The sequence below is a fragment of the Budorcas taxicolor genome, chromosome 20 (assembly GCF_023091745.1).
Source record: "Budorcas taxicolor isolate Tak-1 chromosome 20, Takin1.1, whole genome shotgun sequence".
Lineage (NCBI taxonomy): Eukaryota > Metazoa > Chordata > Mammalia > Artiodactyla > Bovidae > Budorcas > Budorcas taxicolor.
In genome coordinates this window covers 29,523,985-29,541,734 of record NC_068929.1, presented here as the reverse complement: position 1 = coordinate 29,541,734, position 17,750 = coordinate 29,523,985, and the positions used below count along the sequence as shown (strand labels likewise).

General features: G+C 41.6%; 1 protein-coding gene across 1 annotated transcript in view; it reads left to right on the top strand.

Moving 5' to 3' along the window:
* ITGA2 (integrin subunit alpha 2) overlaps positions 1-10,908 on the top strand; it is a 104,693-nt gene extending 93,785 nt beyond the window's left edge. The window contains exons 25-30 of the mRNA XM_052659261.1: positions 648-758; positions 1,688-1,792; positions 3,992-4,105; positions 7,105-7,194; positions 10,275-10,391; positions 10,828-10,908. Of these exons, the coding sequence (XP_052515221.1) occupies positions 648-758; positions 1,688-1,792; positions 3,992-4,105; positions 7,105-7,194; positions 10,275-10,391; positions 10,828-10,908 (618 nt within the window). The remainder of the gene's footprint in view (positions 1-647; positions 759-1,687; positions 1,793-3,991; positions 4,106-7,104; positions 7,195-10,274; positions 10,392-10,827) is intronic.
* Positions 10,909-17,750: the final 6,842 nt, after the last annotated feature.

The window sequence follows — 17,750 nt, the reverse complement described above, 5'->3', positions numbered from 1 at the left end:
TGCATGGTATTTGGCAGTTACTTCTTTAATGAAACATTTAGTCAATTAGTAGTAACAATAAAATAATATTCAAAGACATATAATAAGTATCAGCCTTTGTATGAAATACTTTATATATGTTAACCCATTTAATTCCCAAATCAGTTATTAGATTGGTAGGATTATTATTCCTATGAGTGTTCTTTAAAATGTCTAACCCCAATAGGGCACGAGCCCTGAACAATTAGGACAGACTTCCCACCAGTAAGAACAGAGGCTATACCTGTGCATAACTACTGAGTTTCTGACTATCTTTATTTTGCAAATGAGAAAACTGAAGCGTGAAGGGGTCAAGAATCTTGCCTAAGCCCCGCTGTTATCAGGGGCAGAGTGGGACTTCATGCCCTGACAGGCCAAACCCACAGATGGCAGGTGTTTCTAACCATCTCCTAAGTCACAAATTATGTACCAGTCCAAATCATAGGTGTTGAGATTTTAATGAGAGATGAAACACAAGGACTCAAAGAGTACATAAAGTAGTGACTCACTTTCATAGGAACTCAATCTACACTTAATAGTTGCCCGTCATCAACCCTGAGGTTATTGATCACTTTCCTTGCAATGTGTGTCTGATGGAGCAGCAATAAGACTGTGTCCTTACTGCACAGGTAACAACAGGAAGTGTTCCAGTAAGCATGGCATCTGTGATCATCCACATCCCTCAACACACCACAGGCAGGAACCCGCTGATGTACCTGACTGGGGTGCACACAGATCAGGTAAGGGCAGCCAGACTGCCTATAGAAATGCACACCTCCCATGTGGAAACACCCCGAGGTGGGGTGATCTTGCCTGCCATCTTATAGACGAGGAACTGAAAAGATAATCCCTCTGCACTCTGGGTGCCAGTTAACTAGCAGTTAATTTCATATTAGAAGCAGGATATCATCATAAGAAATGTCTGAGTCTAGGGATTTACAGATAGCAGAAATTGTTATTAGCACCTCGTTCTGATCAGGTGAAGATCTGACTTTGTCAGAGCTCTGTTTATAGAGAAGTTAGCTGGCTGGGAAGTGAGCGGTTGAACCCATGGTGGGAGAGTAGTTGGGCCACATAGCTGCAGTCAGTAGCTTGGTTTCAAGCTCTCAGTCAGGGCTTTTGTCTGGTAGTTGTCTACTCTGGGTGCTCATTTAATCACCTGGGTCGTTTTTCAAATCTGTGTGATTCCAAGGCCTACCCTAGGCAATTATACTAGAATCTCCAGGGCGAAGGCTCTAGCACTGGTGTTTTCCTTTTGAGGGCCATTCAGGTAGTTCCGACATACTCTAGCCAAACCTCGTGATTAGCGTTTAGCTGATGCTACAGCAGCAGTACTTCTGTGGTGTTCACAGGTGACCAGAGGGAAGCAAAAGCCTAAACTGTTCCACAGGAAAGAACCGAGTGAAATCACTCATAGTCAGTTGTTATTGCAAATTTCTTTCATCACATATGGACTGTTAAGAACTGGTGCCACACCATCCAGCCACATCAGAAGGATTTGAATCAGAATTACAGTGGTGATGTCCAGAAGTGTGGCCAGGTCAGCACAATGAAGGGAATCCTGGGAGCCCTCCCCTGCCCCAACATGGGACAACAGGATTTCCTAACAAGTTGAAAACATCATAAACCATCTTGCTTCTGAAGACCAATTTGATGTCCTTCTTTGTAGGCTGGTGACATCAGTTGCAAAGCTGAAATAAATCCACTGAAAATAGGACAGACGTCTTCTTCTGTATCTTTCAAGAGTGAAAATTTCCGGCACATAAAAGAATTGGTAAGGACAGGTTAATGGGTGAAATTTCCTTGGGTGATTCATTGTTTGTTTTACCTGGAAATTGAGGCACTTCTTTTTGCCTGCCACCACACATGTGGGAGAACTTTCCTGTTTTGCCTTTGATGGTCTGTGTGAATCAAGAAAATATACACTCAAATCAGGTTATTGGCATTATTGCTTATGCCATTATTATAATTTCATGAAATCAAAAGGACCCCATGTCAAACTAGTTTTGTGTAGGGCATGTTGGAAACACTGCAAAGAGCTGGGCGGGAGCTGGGCATGTATGCAAGGTAAAGCCTCTCTCACCTTCTCCACAGAATCACTGATGTCTTTATTGAGCTGTTAAATTTGACTCTCTGACGACCCTGCTCTGCTTTCCATATTTGATCATATCCTGCTGCGCAGCTATATTCCACTTTCTTTGGGAAAGAGGCTTGTCTAGTGTCTAGCATGGTGCTTGGCACATTATTAAGTATTCAAATACATAAACATTTAGCAAACAATAAGATCAACCTAGGGCTTCCCAGGGGGCTCAGTGGTAAACAGTCTGCCTGTCAAGCAGGAGACATGGGTTCGATCCCTAGGTTGAGAAGATCCTCTGGAGAGGGAAATGACAGCCCACTCCAGTATTCTTACCTGGAGAATCCTATGGACAGAGGAGCCGGTGGGCTGCAGTCCATAGAACCGCACAGAGTTAAACATGACTGAAGTGACTTAGCGCACATGTACAAGGTCAACGTCAGTTCTCCTCTATGAACAACGTGGAATTGCTCCTGTTTTCCGTTCATTGCAGTTGTTTTATTTCATAAAGGATGGGAAAACAGGAAGCTGGGAGAATGAAACAGTTTCTTAAGTAACTATAGTGTAATTACAGTGTAAATGTGGTCTAAATCTGAACAGAGATATGTAAAAATGCCCAGGAGAAACTCACCTCAGTGTATGCCAAAATATGATACCTCTTAGAAGTTTCCATATTTTTGTGAATATGTTTGATTTTGTAAAAATGGCAACTTCCAATATAAGGCAAACGGAACACAAAAAACTGCAAAGAAGAAACTAAAGTTCTTTAGAAATCTAACAGCTGACCACTTAACACTTACTGAACATTCTTCTTTATAATCACTAATCTGCAAATAGGCACATGTATAATGTTACATATAATGTTACATAAATGGACCTTTTTTCATTGGCCCATATATCATAGATCTTTTAACAGGCTTTATTTTTACAGTAATTTTAGGTTCACAGCGAAATGAGTTTAAATTACAGAAATTTCCCATATACCCTTGCTACCACATACCCACAGCCTCCCACACTATCAAATCCCCGCTATTGACACATCATAATTACCCAAAGTCCCTGGTTTACATTAGGTTTACTCTTGATGTATAGTCTATGAGTCTGGACAAATGTATAATGACATGGATCACAATTATGGCATACAGAATAGTTCACTGCCCGGAAACTCCTTTGACACCTATTCATCCCTCTCTCCCTACAAACCCTTCCTTGGTAACCACTGATTCTTTTAATGATGACTTTTTTAAAACTCAAGGAAGACATCTTTATCATGAGGTTACTAACTAAACTGTACTGAATTTTGTGTATATACACGAAAAAGTGAACGTGTTAGTCACTCAGTAGTTGTCTGATTCTTTGTGACCCCGTGGACTGTAGCACACCAGGCTCTTCTATCCACTGGGATTCTCCAGGCAAGAATTCTGGAGTAGGTTGCCATTTCTTCTTCTAGGGGATCTTCCTGACCCAGGGATCAAACCCAGGTCTCCCACATTGCAGGCAGCTTCTTTACCATCTGAGCCACCAGGGAAGCCCTTTGTGTATATATATTCAGTAATAAACTAGTACACTGTTGATAAACATGAATTATTTCATTTTTTCCCCTCTTAGCAATAGTAGTGCAATAAATAGGCTTGCTGTATTTTTCTACACTCATTTATGATTATTTCCTGAGGCCCTCCATACAGATGGGAAATGGCGGGGCAAAGGACATGTACTTCTTACATTCTGAGGCAAAGTGCCAGAATCTCTAGAAGGGTTATATAATAATTACTCATAGTTCACAAGACTGCCAGTTTCCCTAGATCCTTCCCTAGGTTTTATGTCTTCGTAAAATTTTAGCATTTCTTTTTTTAAAGCTCATACTAACTTCTTTTATCATTGACTCCAACCTGAAAGAACTGTAGAACCGCTTCATGTAATAACATCACATGCTGGCTGAGAGACCTTCAGGTGAAAGGAGAATACTTCCTTAATGTGTCCACCAGGATTTGGAATGGGACTTTTGCAGCAGTAAGTATCAACTTTATTTATTGGGTTTATGGATAGCAAGGAAATGTAAAGCTTCATTGTAAGTTCACACCTCTTGACAAAATTAGCATTCTGGCTAATGTCAGCTATGCCCAGTGGCCCAAAGCAATCTTACCTTTGAAGGTAATATGCTTCCATCCCTTTCCAAGGCTTGCCCAGTCTGGCTGTGCCTCTGAATCCCCTGAGGTGCTTGCAAAGCCTCTGCTTCTTAAGACCCCAGGCCCACCTACCACAGCAGAATTCCTGGAGTGAGGGGCCACCTTCTCTATCTGCCCCCTCAGGCTCTTCTCTGACCTTCTGGTCTCCTCTGCCACACGCAAATCGAAGCATGCACATCTCAGCGTCATTCCTGGCACCCCCAGGTGGCTGCTGATTGATCTCAGACCACCTGGAGGGTGAATCTGACCTAGAGGGTGAATCTGACCTAAGGATCTGTCTTCCTAGAGCCAGATAAACACTCTGCTCTCCTGTTCTTACCCCTTCTCTCATGAAACCTCCAACGTGCTTACAATTTTTTTTTTTTAAGTCATTTCAGTCTCATGAAAAGTTCAAAGAAAGTGCCAGAACAATGTCAGGGTGTTATTCCATCAGCACGTGTGACTTGGCAGTAGTGATATCTGCTTCCAGTAGAGATTTCGGAAGCCAGAATTTCAATCTGGCTCGGAAACTGGAAGGATAGACCAAGCTCTTTAAATCTGACTACATAAGCAGCAAGTTGTTCATTTTACTAACACTGGCTCTAAGGCAAAATCTCCAGGGGGCCTTGTAGCTCTAGGTGATTTTTAAATGAATAAATCAGTCCTCAAGGTGCTATCCTCAACTGTATCCTATTCCCTATATTCCAACCACTTCGTGATCTCTCCAACAGACCCCATTCCCTGCTGAATGTTTTATGTAACATTGGAGAATTAGCTCCCTCCAAACTTGTCCCTGGAACAAGAATATAAGCAATATTCTTGGATAAAGAAATAACAGAAGAGCTGTGAAAGGCAGGGGAAAATTTGCTAGACAAGTGGAGGAGTGAGGAGTTGGGTTTTCTGCTTGTTTGCTTTCTTTTAGTTGGTTTTTTTGTTAGTTACTTTCAAGCCTTCAGGATGCTTCTAAATACAGTAAGAGGCAAAGCAAGCAGTTATGCCACCATCCCAGCTGCTACAGATTGGTGCTGGGTTTTACCCATTGGATCTTGGCTCCTTGGATTTGAGGAACAAATGTTTTCATAGTAATCTTTGCCAGCTGGGAAGGAAAACCATTGCAAATCAAAAGGCAATCACTCCAACTCTGTAAAATGCATTTGGTTTTTCTCGTTTGTTTAAAGCTACATCATTTTAACTGTAAGACTTTTAAAAGTACCTTCCTAAGGTTTTCTGAAGCAGCAGTTTCATTTCTGGGAGCAAAATTTTGAAGCAGTGTATTATTTATGCTGAAAAACACTCATGGGAATTACTGTATATCAAGGCTTATACATCTTCCTCCTTCATGAAAGGTCAAATGTTTCTTCCCACCTGGTTTTCAACTATTTCAACAGCCAAGTGATGTTCAGACCACCTAGGAGACCCAGTCTGAAATAGGAGTCCTATTTCCTGTATTAGAGCTCATTAATATACCACTTTTTGCCCTTTTTCTGGGCAGTGTAAGTCAACATTCCAAAGTAATTTCATCACAAAGTGATTGCTCAGACCTCCAAATCAATGGCATGTTGGCTGCTCTTTGTAAGCAAAAGGCTGGATGCAAGCGTGACTTCCCTCTCCTGGGTATGCATGGTACGCTCACCTCTACTTGTCAGCCGTGCAGGGGACTGTGTGCCTGTGCAAATGGCCAGACTTGGGAGGGCAGATGTATCGATGCTGTAAGGAAATGTTTTCACCAGTATTCTACAGGGACTATGAAGTGAGCATTCACTAAACTGTTACTCCTTTTTTAATTTAAACCATTGTCAGTACTCTTAATGTTCCCCAAATAATGCATGTTTGAGGGACCAGTGATCAGGGTTAACTTCTGCTGCAGTCTTCCATCTTGAGAAAATTAAGAAGACTAATCAGAGACTGAGCCAGTGGAAAAGAAATAAATTGCTCACTTTTTGGATATGCATTCTCTTCTTCTGGCTCCCAGATATAGTTTAGCAAATTACCTCATGGAGTATATTGAATCATGTGCCCTAGTAACCAGAAAAACTCAATCCTAGTAGCCAGAGCATGGGAAGGCAGTTCTCAAATCCAGGCATTATATTTCATCTCAAAATAAGATCAGTCCCAATATTTGATTACAGAGAAAATAACACAGTGGTAGTGCATAGCTTTTTCTGTAAGTGCATTCAGGAGCACATGCAAAACTATTTCATTTGTGGAGGTTACTAATAACATCACCATAAAATGTATGTCCTTCCAAATGCCTGCCCCAAATCCAATATTTCTGTACAGATACTTAAGAAATCTGAAGTTATCACTGTTATATAGCGCTGACATAAGGTTTAAGGTGTCTGCCACTGACATCTGTGGTCTTCAAACAGTATTATTTTATACATGTGTACCCAGAGGAAAAACTCTCTTTTTTAATCTGATTTTCTATTTCATTTTGTGACTTAGGCAAGCATAAAATTTTCAATTTTCTCTCACGTCAGAAACTTAAGTTTTTAAGAGCCTAAACTATGATCTTTCCCAATTAAAAACTTCAGTTCTAAACCTTTGTTTTTCACCCATTTTCAAGTTAAGAGTCGTCTGGAGAGACATTTTAACAAGCTGATATCTAGACCCCACCCGCCAAGACTCAGTTTAATTTGCCACTGCAGGGCCCAGCCACCCACACGGCTTAAGTTCCCGTGTGGGGTCCTGTCATATCAGTGATTTAAGCACACAAAGATGTTTGAGTCTTCAGAGTTGGCATTTGCTCCAGTCACTTTCCACAAGGAAATAAATAATGGGCATGTTGTTTTATGCATTAACTTCTGCTAGGATAAAAATATACTCTTTATTTTTATGTTCCAGTCGACTTTCCAGACAGTGCAGTTGACAGCAGCTGCAGAAATTAACACGTACAACCCTCAGATATACGTGATCGAAGAAAACACGGTCACGGTGAGTGCTCATATCCCTCCCTGTGGGTTGTGGAGTCTCACAGGCTTTCCATTTCTGACAGTTTATAGAACAGTCATTCTTCTCACCTACCTGTATATACAACTATCTTAGTGAAACTCTAAAAGTCTAATGTTTATCATGTTGAGTTTTTTTTCTTTTTTCAGGCAAGGATTTATTGGGGCCCCTGCTTTAGCAGGTGGGGAGCAAGAATGAGTTAACAGATTCCCCTGCTTACTCGCCCACTGAGAGGGGAGCTGTTTTTTCTTATATGGGGTGAGGGTAGAGGGCTGTATCCAGGGGTTGGGCTGGAGGAGTGGCTCAGGCAGTTTGCCCACCCCTCTGCCAGTGGTGTGTGCAGGGGGCATGTTGAGCTTTTGACAAGGGTGTTTGCTACTCAAAAAAGCCCAGCTGTGTACTTGTCCTACCCCATGTCCCCACATTGGCAAAGTTGGATCAGACATGATGATACCACAGAAGGCAGGATGCAAGGGGTTCCATCTGGCTGTGGCCCCCTTCTCGCTGCTCCAGCCTCAACCAGCACTTCAGCTCCTCCTTGCTGCTCATGCTTACACTAAGTAATCTACATCCTAGGCCATGAAGTCTAAGTCATGCTCATTTGAATCATACATAGTATTTCAGAGTATTTTTAAGTGCTGAAGTATGCTTAATAAATAAGGCGTTTATTAGAGGGCTTTTTTTTTTTTTTAAGTAGTACCCCTTAAAACTGACACTGTATGACACATCCATTCATTAGATCTTCCATCTAGAAAACTGTAAATGCTTCTCTTGATTAAAAAAAAAAAAAGATTTGGCAAAGAAACATATGCTCACAGAAGACAGAGGCTCACTGTTCCAAGAGCTGGCATGGGACAACCTTCCTTTGCACTGGAACTCTGCTTAGAATATGCTGTTTAGATATAGCGGGATTTCCATGCTCAGTGAATCTGCTGGCAGAGACCTGGGTATTTTCCTCCCAATGCTTTTGTTAGGAACTGGAAGCCAGTTCAAGACTCTGCCCCCAAGGCCAGCTTTGCAGCTGGCCTCAGTCCACTGCTGCAGCCTATGGACTTGGCTAAAATGCCAATGGCCTTGTGAACCCCGGGCCTCTCAGTGCCTGCGAGTACAGCTCACAACACTGCCGTTCCACTACTGTCCCAACAAAAATGAAGCATGCTTTTCTGCTTCTGGTTTAGGACTGTCAGGGAAGGCCCACACCCTATCTTCAGAGGCTGGAGTGTGGAAAGACAGAAATGGAGCCAAAGGAAATGTGGGATTCAAAATCAGAGTGCTATGAATTTAGCCTGCAGGGTTGGGGAAGGAAATACTATACATATGTTAAAAGTTCATTTCAGAAGAATGCAGTATTCAGACAATACCTGGACGTCTGCTGAAATCTCTAAGAAAGCTGCACTGAATAAATGTGTTAATGAAAAGTTTAAATTAACATCAATGGGCCTTTTGGGAGATTTTTCTTTTCATGGTCTTCTCTGCTCAATACTGATAATAGAGGCCAGCTACTACTTGTGTCTATAAAAATATTTTTTTAATTCAAATACTATTTTAAATAATTTTTAAATAGTTTTTGGAATCCAAAGAATAAACTGACCTATTCCTATAGGTAGACCAATGAGTCTTAGATTTGAATTCTAAGCCTGCTTAAAAATCTGATACAAAAATCTTGTACTCATGGTTCCCTAAAGATCCGTGGAGCCTGGATTAGGACGTTCTAAAATAGACAGTAGTAGTACCCTTGCCTGGAAAATCCCGTGGCCGGAGGAGCCTGATAGGCTGCAGTGCATGGGGTCGCTAAGAGTCCAACACGACTGAGCGACTTCACTTTCACTTTTATGCATTGGAGAAGGAAATGGCAACCCACTCCAGTGTTCTTGCCTGGAGAATCCCAGGGACGGGGGAGCCTGCTGGGCTGCCGTCTATGGGGTTGCACCGAGTCGGACACGACTGAAGCGACTTGGCAGCAGCAGCAGGGATATGACAGCCACTACACAGTGAACTATATGAATTTATTTTATTCCTAAATTTACAAAGCTTTATTTTAGCTCTTCAAAATCCAAATTAGAACTATAGTCACCAAAAAACCAGACTAAAATTTAGCCCAACTCATAAATTCTTTGGTGAAAAGCAGCTTATCTCTCATTGTAATTCAGTGTTAAATTCAAGTAAGTTAGGTTTTTTCCTCTCCTTTGGTTCCAAAATGTAACTCTTTTAAGAATATTCTTTGTGGAGGAAATGGTTGTGATTCTTACTCCAATTAAAAAAAAAAAAAGAACATTACTGTTAGAACTTACAGCAGCCATGCTGATGCTGTGGTTTAGTAGCTAAGTCATGTCTGACTTTTCGCAGCTTCATGGACTGTAGCCCACCAGGCTTCTCTGTTCATGGGATTCTCCAGGCAAGAATACTGAAGTGGGTTGCCATTTTCTTCTCCAGATCTTCCCAACCCAGGGATTGGCAGGTGGATTCTTTACCGCTGAGCCACCAGGGAAGCCCAAAGTCATAAAGACTGCCACAAAGTGGACATTAGGAATCACGCGTAGCCTCAAGGGCAATTTATCATTGAAAATGTCAGCTTGAGTCTTGAGATATTACTTCTACTTGTTAACAACTCGTTATCAAGTAATCTTGAGTGAGAGTAAGTGAAATCAACATTTTAGGAACCCAATTCAAAATTGTTGTTTAATCACAAGGGATTTGGGTGGTTAATTTGTTGACTCCCCTCCCCAAGACTGGGTTCCAAATGCTTTCACTTGAGTGGATGTCAGAAACTGAAGTTCCCATTTCACAAATGATTAAAGCATCTGAGATCGTCAGAGATGACATACCTGCTAAGTACTGATGCAATTAAAGGAAGAAAAGGGGAAGACTTGTGTGCCTTGCCTGTATTTGCAGGCGCATTTCCTCTAGCAATTCTACTTCACAATGTTTAACTGAGGATTGCGATCGTGAGGAAATCACATCCCCTTTCTGGACCATCACTTTTAAGACTAGAGGATTTGACTAGGCCATCTCACTTTTTCCCCAGTGCTAAAATTAACACAACTGTTTTGTATGTACACTTACAGATTCCCCTTACGATAATGAAACCCCATGAGAAAGTTGAAGTACCAATTGGAGTGATAGTAGGAAGTGTAATCGCTGGAATCCTTTTGCTATTAGCTCTAGTTGCAATTTTATGGAAGGTAAGAACTGTTTCGTATTTTAAAATATGAGGGTCCTAAAGACCTCTGTCTTCCAATTTCCTTATCACAGAGCAGCCCTACGTTTTATATTGTAAGAAAAAAGGAAATGCAAGTTTGCTTGCAAATTCTCACTCATATTTTCGAAAACCATCAGTAAGGATTTTATCTCCAGTGGTCTTGATCCCTTTCCCCCAACCTTCCTTTCGTGCTGACCCTGAATGTTTTGTTCAGCTGCAAATAAGCAGACCCTGGAAATTTTAACTTTATGCAATTCATTCAACTCTGGGTATCAATCTCCTCCTTGAAGGGCTGATGCTAGGGCAGTATTCTGCATAGCCACCTCTCCGGAGCACCCCCCTCTCTGGTGGCAGGGCCTTGGGTCTGGGTCTTATACAAAATTAGCCACAAGTGGTAATGTTTTTACATCATCTTACAGCTGGGATTCTTCAAAAGAAAATATGAAAAAATGGCCAAAAATCCAGATGAAACTGATGAGACCACAGAACTCAACAGCTGAATCACCCAGCAGCTCCCACCGTAGTAGGAAGGGGCAGCAGTACAGCCAGAGGTTACTATTCGCATGAATGGATTTGTTTTTAATCCCAGGGTAACTTAATAATGTAGTAATTAAAACAGAACTGCAGGGCAGTTTGGAAAGAAAGTGTGAGGGGATTGGGAGGACAGGGGTACAAAGGGTAAAAGACTTATTTTATATGGAGGAAAAAGTGATCTTTATGCTGGCTGGTCCAGAGTTTACATTATCATGTACATCGTATCTGAAGCATGACATATTTCCAAACAGGAGAAGTCTTAGAGAAAAATACGATCTTTGGGGGCGGGGGAACCCAATTATTTAAAATGACTGTTTTTAAACAAGTGGAAGTGGTAAGTGTAGATACATCATTAACTTGGATTTTGATATTGTTGGGGAAAAAAACAGGTCAACTTTTGCTGCTTGTCCAAAGTTGCCACAGAGGATATTTTCAGTGATAATTTTGTTTATAAATGAGGTAAAACTTGCTGTTGTCAGCCCACAGCTGTTTCCCAGAGCCCTGTTTCTTGTGATGATATGCTTATCAAAACATGCTTATCCAAACATGCTTGATGACTGGTAGGAGCCTCCTGCAGGGGAAATCTCCTCTTAAGTGGCCTAAAGGGTTTAGAGGCCACAGCACTAACTTTTGTTTAACATCTATAACATTTACAGTAAAATCTTGTCTGTTGGGAGTCCCCGCTGGGAAGCAGAAAGACATTTCCTTTCTCCTTTAGGATGAAAACTGGCTGACCTGGCTGGCACCATGCCAATTTTTGAAATCTGAGTAATTGCTTTGGAATCCTTTCTGCTTCCACAATAACCCTCTCCCATGTCCTGGTGCCCCCATATTATGCAAGCCCGCAGCTGCCCACCTTCCTCTCCAGGAGTCCGGAGTTTCCCACGCTCCTGGGACTCTTGTCCAAACCTCCACTACCAGGGCGGGGGCTCTTCCCCCGGTGTGAGGAGGAAGTCATCTGCTCCACTTCCCGCACTTGCGTGAGTTACTGTATAATCCCCTTAACTTCAGGGAGCTGTTTTCAGTTGTTGCTAAACATGTAAGAAAAAATTAAGCCCAAGTAAACTTCTAATTGTTGATATTTCCGGCAGGGTAAACAAGGTAAAATATAAATAATCTCAGGAATTTGCAGGGAATTACAAGGAGACCTTAGAAACCACCTAGTAAGCACCTGCTGTGCTTGTTTCTGGAGAACTTAAATTTCCAGAATAACTTTAACCTGGGAGTTTGCTCACCAGATCGTCTCAGGCCCCAATTCCTGATAATCTTATTTAGTCATCAAATTGGGATGAAGCCTGATGACCTGTATCTTAACAAGGGTCCAGGTCCTTATGATGTAAACGGGCCACTATGCGGAACACCATGCATTCCTCCTGCGGTACCTTCTTTCCTCTGTTAGTTTCTAGGTTCATCCTCTAGGAGGGCATGAGAGAAAGCACAGAGGCAAAGGCTGTGGGGACTAGTTTCTGTCAGAAAATACATACTTAAAGCTTCAGACAAGTCACTTAGCCTCTGAAACTTCAGCATCCTCATTATAAAATGGGGGAGACTGGGGTGGAGCTCAGTAGTGACACTTTCATCTTTAAAAAACCCATTGTCTGGGTTTCTTATAACACAAATAGACAAGCCTCCCAGAATGTGATACTGAAGTCAGGAAAGCAGGCATGTGCCCGTGTGTGTCTGTGATGGTAGCACTGGGCTGTCTGCACAGTTCCGGGATTCATTTTGCATCTGACGAAACAAAGGGAAGAGAAACAATTATCAGTAAGATGTCAGGGGTTTATAGCAAAAATGACATGGTATTCTCTACTTAACATGTGCTAGAGCCCAATTCTTGTAACAGCTGTGTGGACTCAAACACTGTTTCATTCCAAGAAGGATTGTTTAAAAAGAGAATGGAGGGGAAACTGGTCATTACATTGATAAAGACTATTTAAGTCTTTATAAAGACTATAAACTGGGTAACTGCTGTATATTTATGTATACTAGTTCTTCAAAGTAATATACTAAGAATTACAGCATGTCATCCTCCTTTACTCTGCCTCTAGGCTTCCTTAGATAAACACTAGGCAGAGGTCACATGCCCACAGCAAGCTGGTGAGCTCTGGTGAGCCTCGCCTTAGATGAGTCGCCTTGATGGCACCGTTTCCATGAAGGAGCTGGAGGATTACTGCAAACTTAAAAAGCCAGCCACTTGTCTCTGCACCATTTATCTTGCTGGGGTAGGGTCTCTCAGCCCTGGCACTCCTGACACTTGGGTGGGGCTAGGTAACTCTTTCTGGTGGGGGCCTGTCCTGTGCATTGTAGGATGTTTAGCCGCATCCCTGGCCTCAGTCTACAGCTCTGCCTACCCACATCAGAGGCACCCTCTCGCCCTCGTGGCAATCAAAAAATGTCTCAGACACTGGCTGACGTTTCCTGGAAGGTATAGTCGCTCCAGCTGAGAACCACTGCACGAGAGCACATGGCCTAAATATACAACTTCTGTTTCCTTGAGCACTTTTAAGCAAAGGTTGAATAGTCATCCAAGATATTTTAAAATTGTTTTTTTTTTTTAAAAAAAAGAACAGCTCTGTATTCCTATTCAGCCATACTTGTTTTAAAAGTAAGTAGAATATAGGGCTTAAAAGATGTCATCTTAAAGTTTCCATTTCATAAATGGTATATAGACAATGTGTATAGAATGTGGTAAGAACTGAGTTGCTTCATGCATGGCTGCCATACAAGCTTTATAAAATAATAAAGTAAAACAGTCTAAAGCAACTGCATTGAAATTTGAATTTGTGCATCGTTCACTTCAGCAGCAAACTGAGAAACTGGACAGATTCCTAACTGGATATGTTTTTATAAAATAGTGAACATTATTAACTGTGAAAAAAGAAGTGGAAAACAATTTATCATAATCACACAAGTGATTATACTAATGGTTATTACACAAGTAGTTATTATAAGATATAATTTTATAGTGTATCTATTGATATACAGTTATAACTTAATATATGACAATCTCATAAATTAAGATATCATAAGCATTAAACAGGATTCCTCAAACTTTGCTCCCCGGTCCATCTTTAATACAGTTTGCACATAGAAAATAATCATATACACAACTTTTAGGAGTATGCCCTCATTAATGCACACTCATTCTATCAGTTAGAAAGACTGAACATCTAGGGGTAAAAAGTATATATGGGGGCAATGTTTGAAACAAAATGTTCACTGAACTTTAAAGAATGAAAATGTAGCCATTATGTAAATATTAAAAAATGGTTTCATACCTGGTTTATTTTGGGAGATAAAGTCAAAATGTAAATGTATATATTGCACAACTATGCTAAATTGTATATTTTTTAAAGACAAATTGTCTTGGATAGTTTCCTTCATACATAATGTATAAATCTTTAAGAATATTTGCTGTTTTGATGAACTGGTTTTTGTCTTTTTTTTCTCTCCACCAAAAATATAAAAATGAATGTATGCATGTTTGTACATGAAGTGTCACATAGCTAATTTGATTTCTAAGAAACAATCAAATTGGAGCAATAATCAACCTTAAATTAGTTAAGAGCTTTTCTCCTATTAAAGTATGAGAATCAAACAGAAGAGTATTATTCAATTGTAAACCACTCTTTACATAGCACATTACTGAATATCATTAAAATCATTTTGAAGATAAAGCTATTCACTTTGGAATTTGAACTTTATGACTTATGGATCTCACTGTATTTATCTTGTGCACTCACTGTGCTTGAGAACAGTCAGTCAAGACTCAGTATAAGAAGAGTGAGGATGTATCTCACCACTTACAACAGCAGTGGCCACAAGGATGTTCTGTAGGCAACACACCACCTGAACAGTTTAGAGACGAGGTGTAAAGCCTTGCTCCTCACGGTGTGGTAGACAGGCAGGCAACATCTGCATCACCTGGAGCCTGTTACAAAATGGAGCTCTCAGGTGCCACGCAGAACTGAATTCCAACTGGAAGTTTAATACCACCAGATTTACAGTACGCTACAGGTTGAGAAGCACCACTCTAAAGCACAGCTTATCTCTAGAAAGAAATACGTGCCTGAAACAGAAAAAAAGAGTCAAACTACTGCAGCCTACACGAGCAGTCATCTGCAGAGTTTAAAAAACTCTTTAATAGTAAAAGCATTTGCATACTCTTAAGAATTAAATAAGCTGAAACGAATGTGCTGAAACTGTAAAACAAGACACATATCAGGCTCAGAGACTGTCACTGCAGAGATGGTGCACTGACGCAAAGGCTGAGGGGTAGGTGCTGCCTTTCACAGCCTGCGCACAGATACCTCTGATTCCCACCAAGTGAGCACTGCCCCCTACCCCTCCCTCAATTCGACCCATCTCAATGCTGGTGAAGCACCTGACAAAACCAGACTGCAGAACCACCACCAGTAAGTGTATCTTATATGCTTCATACATTAAAATACAACTTTGGAGAAAAAGAACATTCGTTTCTGTTTTGTCACAGTGGGTTAGGAAATGCTGCTACCTGTATGAAAGCTAGCATTCTGTACCAAATCAGAACATATCTTTATATTTCACTATTTTAAAAAATAATCCTTTTTATTTATCTTTATCACCTTTGAAAACCTACAGAGAGCATAAAAACAATCCTCATTCTATCGTGTGTTTATTCGCTTAGTTGTATCTGACTCTTTACGACCCCAAAGGACTGTAGCCCGCCAGGCTCCTCTGTCCATGGAATTTCCCAGGCAAGAATACTGGCGTGGGTTGCCATTTCCTCCTCCAGGAGATCTTCCCGCCCCAAGGATCAAACCCACGTCTCTCGCGTCTCCTGCACTGGCAGGCGGATTCTTCACCACTCCATCACCTGGGGGTTCATCCTAGCATAACCCTTTAGTATTTTAAAGATAACCAACTAAAGACTGAAAATTTTCTTATTCAAAAAGAAGGGCTGATTTTCATCTGAGGACCACTCCAACCTAATTAAAAAAGGCTGAAAAATCTGAAATGTTTGATTCTATGCAAATAGGGCAAAAAGCTAACTCACTCAAGTTGCTCTTGCTATAGCCCTGGCTCTACCGCCCTCTGCTGGGTGAGCTGCCTAACTACACCACACAAATCACTTAATGTCAAGAGGCCTTTACTAGATGCTCAGGACTGTGAAGAGATGTTAACAGGACGGGAGTGAGGAAGGGAGTGGAGAAGAAAAGCTCGCTGCACCTATCCACTTCATTCATCATGCCAGGTACTTTTACACATCTCTAAGCACTACAACTACACATCACGTCAGGTGTGTTTAATATAGGTTTCAGTGCTTAATGGGCTTCCCTGATAGCTCAGTTGGTAAAGAATCCACCTGCAATGAGGGAGATCCCAGTTCGATTCCTGGGTCGGGAAGATCCCCTGGAGAAGGGATAGGCTACCCACTCCAGTGTTCTTGGGCTTCCCTTGTGGCTCAGTTGGTAAAGAATCCACCTGCAATGCAGGACAACTGGGTTTGATCCCTGGGTTGGGAAGATCCCCTGGAGAATCCCCATGGACTATATAGTTCATGGGGTCACAAAGAGTTGGACGTGACTGAGCGACTTTCACTTCACTTCACTTCAGTGCTTAATACCAACAAACCCTGCATGCATGTTATGGTTAGACACTGATGATAGAGACACAGGAAACTGATGGTCTAGTGATGGATATATATAACAGATGTAGCACCTGAGACAGCGCGCTAAGTGCCACTGTAAGATAGAAAGGAGAACAAGGAATCCAGTTTTAGAGAGTGTAGTTGGAACAGGCTCTCTGCAGAGGTAACATTTCATCAAGGAGCAAGTGAGGAAATACAGTGAGGAAGCAACTGAGGGAATACCTGGAGGAAGGGCTTCCTAGCAAAGGGGCAGGCGAGGCCCTCTGGGGAGAGACAGCCTGCCACAAGTCACCACAGCAAAGCAGGGAGCCTGGAACGAGAGAGCAGTGAGGCGGGAGCCGGGTCGTGCAGGTTGTCGGTCACGGTGAGGACAGAGGTTCTGGGATGTGATTACCTATCAGAAGGTTCAAGTAGGATGATGAAGTGACCAAGTAGGAGACGGAAGGGGGACTGTCACCAGGCCATAGCAACAGTCCAAGAGAAATGGGAGTGGTGGCTTGGATGACAGAGGCGGCAGAATAAAGAAACGAGTGGATTCCAGAGGCATCCAGGAATTGCTTTCCAGTTGTCCAATAGGTTCATTCAAGATCTAAGATCAAGACTCAAACTCTTAGCTTCTTAATCACTACTTCTCAAAACATACTGAAAGTATAGTGACTCAGCAGCATATGTAAAGAACAAGCATAGCCACACAATCACAAAGCAGCTCACTAGAACATCTGCGGCTACTTTCACTCAAAGATAAAACTCTTTCACTTTAGCTACCTGTTAAAACACTTCAAACACAAGAAATCAGTTTCCTACTTCTTAAATGAATTTCCAAAGCTGTCATACAAAGGCACAGTCCCCAAGTGACTTTAAACATTACAGTCTATTTAAAGGCCAGTTTTTTTAGGTTACTCTTCTACTTAGCCGGTTAAGTCACAGACATAGAAAGGCTATGTCAGAGTGATGCCAGCTCCTTGATATTTCACCAATTAACTCTGCCACTCCTAAGAGAAGTGGGGATCAATGACGACCCTATTCAAGTCCAGTGCAACACACTGAAAACTGTCAGACGATCCATCCCAATTTTAGCATGCCCCAGATTAACTCCTTAACCTGTCTGCATTGGAGACTTAAAAGCTTAATAGTCTGAGTTCCTGATTTAAACAAAACCTACTTAAAATGAAGATATGA